This window comes from Phoca vitulina, unplaced genomic scaffold, assembly GCF_004348235.1.
Source record: "Phoca vitulina isolate PV1807 unplaced genomic scaffold, GSC_HSeal_1.0 scaffold48, whole genome shotgun sequence".
NCBI lineage: Eukaryota > Metazoa > Chordata > Mammalia > Carnivora > Phocidae > Phoca > Phoca vitulina.
The window spans coordinates 8,795,067-8,801,066 of NW_022589751.1; the positions used below are offsets into that span (position 1 = coordinate 8,795,067).

Below are 6,000 nucleotides of genomic sequence, written 5' to 3' on the forward strand. Positions count from 1 at the left end.
GGGGCATGGAGGGATCTGGGGAGCAGCTGAAAGGCAGCTTGGCCGTTGCCAGGGAGCGAGCAAGACAAGCTCAGGGTTGAGCAGAGTCCTGCTAAGGATGTGGCCCTGTGTCTCAGGGCAGTCAGAAGCCAACAGCACTAAGGCAAGGCTGCCATGATCACAGCTGTAGTTTCTAAAAGCCACTCTGCCTGAGCGTGGAAACGAAACCTTTGCCAAGTTGAATCTATAAATATAAAACTCAGAATTGCGTTTGGCTTGTATCTCTACTGATTTCTTTCCTGTGGGTTAATGGCCCTCAATCTTCTGTCTTGCCACACACATCCCAAAATAAACTGCTATCTGTAGTGAACACTTCCGGATCGTGATCGCAGACACAAATTTAAGCGTGTAAGATGAGTATGTGGGTATGCAGAGATGAAGTTAACAGGGAAATCCTCTTGAAGTTTTAAAAGATAGGAATTCCCGGAAAGAAAGGGGACTTTGCCAAAAAAGGAAAGTGGACAAATAACCTTTATGAGGTATTTGTACCGAGTTAACATAACCCAGGCCTGTTTTTCGGGCCTGAAGTTGGCCTCACTAATCCATAAGAGTTACGTGCCGGGGAGAAGGTGCGGGGGAGGGGAGTGGAGGTGTTGGAGGGTTGCACAGTGGTTGGTGGCAGCAATAAAGGTATTCGGCTTACCTGTCCTGTCTGGGAGAGCTGGTGGCCCTGCAACGTGACGCTGGAGTTCATAGTTCCCTTTCTGCAGTGCCTCCCACCTCCTGCCGGGATCTGTTGTGGGGAAGCTCCCTGTGCCTGGGCCTGTTGTCACATCTGTCCACGGCAGGCACAGAACCCTGGAGGGCTTGCCGAAACACGGAGCGCTCAGCCTTGCCCTCGGAGTTTCTGATTCAGTGGGTCCCATGTGGGGACTGAGAAGTTGTATCTAACGGCTTCCCAGGTGTGAGGTTGCTGGTCTGGGGTGGGGGTGGGGGGCACACTTCAAGAACCACTGGCTTAGATCACCACGTGACAGACTGAATCTTCTCGATCACTCCTGAGATATTCTAGCACCTAGAGGTCTAAGAACTGTTGCCGTCTTTTTGCACAACCCTCCTTCCACTCGTGTCCCTGTCTCTACAGCTTTCTCTGTTTCTCAGTTCAGGAATGCCCAAAGTAAAAATGTCTAAACCCAGCCTTCTTGTCCACGTGAGCCCTGCGAGATAGGGCGGGGAGGGCTGGTTTGGGTGGTAGACTTAAAGAGTCCTCTCTCCTCGCAGCAAATCCCATAGGGCAGGGAAGGGAATATGGGGAACGTGGTAGAGCATTGCTCTCTGCTGTTTTTACAATGGCTTGGAGACAGGGGAAATTGAAATGGACCACACACACAGACACACAGACACACACACACACAGACACACACACACACACACACACATGCATGCAAACAGAAAGACCCAGCTCCTGCAAGCTGAAAGAAAAGGATACTCAAAAAAGGAAGATGATAAACCATGTTAAAGGAGTAGTAATAATAATAATACCTGATTTTATTGAACAATATGTGCCAGGCTCTGCGTGTATTACTTTATTTCAAAATCTTCACAAGACCCTAGGGAAGTCAGTACTATTATTGTCCCTCTTTTAAAGATGTGGTAACTGAGACTCAGGTTAAGTAACTTCACCTAGACCCCAGTTAATCAGTGGAAGAGACTAAAGCAGCTTGCCAAAGGCTATCTGGTCTCATCGATAAATATGGCAAATGCTTGTTTGAATAAATGAATGTGGGCAGCAGCTCCGTCTCATCTAGGAAAAATACCCTAATTCCTCATCCTGTGCTCTGGTAAAGTAGTACTAAAATCAAAGGAAGCACTGTGATCTGTTTGACCTTGGTGCCTCTGTAGTGGAGTGATTTTGCCACATGAAAGGGGTTTGGGTTCCCCTTGTTACAGTTCGCACTCCAGGGGTGACCGCGATGTAAAGGTTGTCTCCCTAGAATCTTTTTTTACTTTCAATTGTCTGTATATTTCAGCCTGAAGAAATAATTTATTGTGAGACTAATAAAAGCATGATCGAAGATCTAAAGAACAGGTATCACCTTTATTTATATCTTACAATTACTATGTTTTCTCCCGAATCTTTCAGTCCTCCTTCCACCTTTCAGTCCTCTAACCCAGTCTCTCAAAATACCTCTGCGATTCTGCAACAGAAGCAGGAAATGGAGTTTATAATAGTCTCTTCCACTGAGTCAGCTGTCTTTTGGTCTGTGCATCGAAAAGCAGCCCCTCTGCCATTCCAGAACACTCCTTAAAAAGACCATCGAAGTAAAAAAATGGTTGCCTCTGGAAACATTGTGGGGCTGCTGTTGGGAAGTTCTCAACACAGACACCTGTTGATGTTAGAGTAATAATAATAATGTGGTAGCTAATACTTCTTGAAAGGACATGAAGGTAAATGGCCCACCACTTGGAGTATGGAAAAAACATCCAAGTTGGGTAGTAACATCAATACTGTCCCACACCCACCCCCAGCACTACCCCCTTCCCTTACACACACACACACACACACACACACACACACGTGCCCTAAGGAGTTACTCAGTCAAGCTGAACAAGTTTGTCAAAGTCACAAACTTTGCAGCAGGCCTTACTCCTACTCCAGATGTGTCAGAAGCTTCTAGATCTTACTGCCTCCAGTGACTCATGCCGACACAGTAGGCTGCCACATAAGCTGCTACCAACTGATCAAAACAAAGCATGACAAAAATAATTTTGCTACTCTCTTATCTCACTAGCACACAACTCCCACTTCTTATTCCCTTCCTTTTTCCTCAATTCTTAACAAAAAAAGGGAAGAAATGGGCTAGAGAAATGATTCCCAGCTTCTGGTTTTTTATCAGAATCAGATTCATAGATTCTAGAACTATTTAAAAATACAGATGCCAGGGTCCCAGACCAGGCCTGTTGAATCGGTATCTGGAGGTAAAATATGTTGATAAAGCCCTATTAGTGATTCTGATGCTTAGCTACTCTACTGAGACAGCAAACTCCAAACTGCTTGGTTACACCACGGACTCAGCCAAGAGGAGACTCCCAGTGGCTTTTTTTTAGAGCACACACTGATTCTGTGCAGAGATGAGGCTTCCCAAGTGGGCCCCATCAATCCAACTGGCACTGTCCCTGGAACAGTCTACCAGCAGGCACTGTTCTAGGGGCTGAATATACAGGCACAAATCCCTGCCCTTACGTAGGGTACATTCTAGTAGGGGAACCTGATCATCATACTTATCAGTCTGTGCCTATTTCCTTCCAACTCTGCTTGCTGAATTAACTGATCTAATAAATCCATCCCTGCTAACATCACCCAGACCAGATATCTGAACTTTGGTAAATGTAGTTCCTTGGAAACACAATGTTTTATGGCAGGGGAGGGTCCTGGAGAATGGGGATGTCAGTCCAGTGACCAGACAGTAGATGGTTGTCACATCACACCCAGTAGGCAGCTGCCTACACACAGGTAACTGGAAAAGAGCTGTGCCCCTGAGATCTCATTGCTGGCTACCCCAGGAAGCTTCTTGCTTTCCCAAGCCAAGCAAGAGCTGCTTCTCCCCAACTTAATAATGTGAATGATGGCAGATAACCTTAGCCATAGAGGTTTGGTTCAACCTAAATAAAAAAAATACCATTCTCATACTTGAGCAAAGTGCCGAAACTCTTACACATTTATTAAACAAATTGTAATTTGTCATAAACTAATCTTTGCATTCTTATGTTAGGATTGAAAGGACTCTGAAATGTAAAATGATGGAATGGCGACCTAAACAGCCAACACGTTGGAATCGACAATGCACTTATATTTTGCGAAAAATCCTTCCTAAACTAGAACTTGGCACTGGAAGCTTTGTTTCATCTGAAGAAGAGAGTGAATTTGAAAGACTACTACAATTTTATTGGGTGTGTATATGATTTAGTGCATTAATAACATTTGTTTTATCTATGTTGTTCATTACTAGGTAATAGTAGCCTTAAATATCCCTGAAATGCTTTTATCTTGATCCTAGATGATGGATGATATGACATTAAAATACATTTATTTATAGACTAAGAAATTTCAGATATACTGAACAGCTATTACCATGACCACACTGCATGACATTTTCTTGGAATCGGTCATATGTTGTATGTTATATAAACCACAACCTCTGGAAAGAGATGACCAAAAGGAAATCACCTGCAACTGAGAAATTGAAAAATGATCCCTTGGTGGTAGTAATAGAATAGATTCCCTGTCCTTGGTTCTGGGCAAGAGGACTCCAGGCAAGCTTTAATATCTTTTATATGCAAAATACTCCAAATGTATATACCCAGCCTGGACTTCTCTCCTGACCTCCTCTCTTATATATTTACCAACACATTTGACATCATCCTGGATGGTTAAAAGGCATCTCAAACTCAACAAGTTCATAACCAAACATGGTGGGCATTTGGTATATTGCTAGGGTCCTTCTTCTTTTCCTCTACCTACCCCCAGCTCTGGATATCCTCTCACTGACTCTTCCCTATGAACTGGTCCGGTGGGTTTTTGAAAGCCCCAGCCTCCCAAAAGTGAGATTCTTTCCCCCTACTATCCCATAGACTAGGAGATATCTCCTAGGGAAACCCTATGAGAGAAGAAAGGAAAGAATCTGTTGGGAGTTCAGTACTTAGGCTGTCAGGTCGCGGGGAGCTGCAGGTGCTATTTATTCATGAATAGGGAGGAATTGTTTTGTTTTGCATTAAAAAAACAGAATTAGGGGTAAACAGGTAAGCAAAGCAATATAAGCCAAGGTTTAAAACTTAGAATTTCTTTGTAAAATTATCTATTTAATAACACACAATCATAAACCTGAGCTGAATCCTGTGGCTTGGATTCAAACCCTGGTTCAACCACTCACTAGCGTTGACCAAGTAACCTAACTTCTCTATACTTTCCACCCCACTGGGCGAGATAAACAGGGTTAAAAATAGTTATCTGGTTTGTGGTTATGGTGAGGATTAACCACAGCACCCAGCACTCAGCAAGTGTTTAGCAAATGTTAATTATTATTTGTATTTTATGTGCCAGGCATTGTGTTAGGCACTGGGGTTATGACCATAAACAAGGCAGATACAATCTTGTGCATTCACAGAGACTATAGGCTAATGGAACAGACCAGAAAACATATAATTGCAATATATTTTATTAAGTAACATAGGAAAGGATAGCATCCTATTGCAATCACATGGGAGGGACACATGAACAGATTTAAGGATCAAGAAAAGCCTCCAGAAGTAAGTAATCTAAGGTTTGAAAGAGGTGTATGATTGTTGTCCGTGTATTATTAAATAGATAATTTTACGTAGGACCATGTACCATAATCCTTTAATCCCATCACATGGTTGTCACTTAAGAAATATGAACTGGATCAGTGTTAAATAAATTCTCCCATAATGCTCACTTAAATACCTCATTTGTAGGACCAGGTAATTTTTTCGTTGGCAGTTTGCTATTCTAGAAAGGGTGCAAGTATGTGGAGTGTTGAGTGTGCAGGCTCTGCTTTCAGCTCTGGCTCTGCTCCTCTCTCTCTAGAAAGTGGGGATTATAGTAGAACCTACTTCATAAGGTTGTTTGAGGATTAAATATGTATGTGAAGCATTTAGTACTGTTCCTAGAACATCATAAGCACCTGTAAAATAACTGTTATTATTTTATGACTATCATTTTTTGAGGCTTTTGTAATATTTTTGCATACGGTGATTCCTGATTACCTACATAATTATAGCATGGGTTTACACGTCATTCTGTCTTTTGTCCAGGTCACAGGATCTCCTATCCAGATGCCATACACTGATGTACAGTCAATTATTGATGCTGTGTATCAAACTGGAATTCATTCTTCTGAGTTTCCCCAGACGGAATTTGCTCTGGCTGTGTACATTCACCCATACCCAAACAACGTGTTGTCTGTGTGGGTCTATTTGGCTTCCTTAGCTCAACATCAGTGA

General features: G+C 42.8%; 1 protein-coding gene across 1 annotated transcript in view; it reads left to right on the plus strand.

The window, feature by feature from the left end:
• Nucleotides 1-6,000, plus strand: part of CC2D2B (coiled-coil and C2 domain containing 2B) — a 92,484-nt gene extending 86,484 nt beyond the window's left edge. The window contains exons 33-35 of the mRNA XM_032432241.1: nucleotides 2,010-2,068; nucleotides 3,753-3,930; nucleotides 5,812-6,000. Coding sequence (XP_032288132.1) covers nucleotides 2,010-2,068; nucleotides 3,753-3,930; nucleotides 5,812-6,000 — 426 coding nt within the window. The remainder of the gene's footprint in view (nucleotides 1-2,009; nucleotides 2,069-3,752; nucleotides 3,931-5,811) is intronic.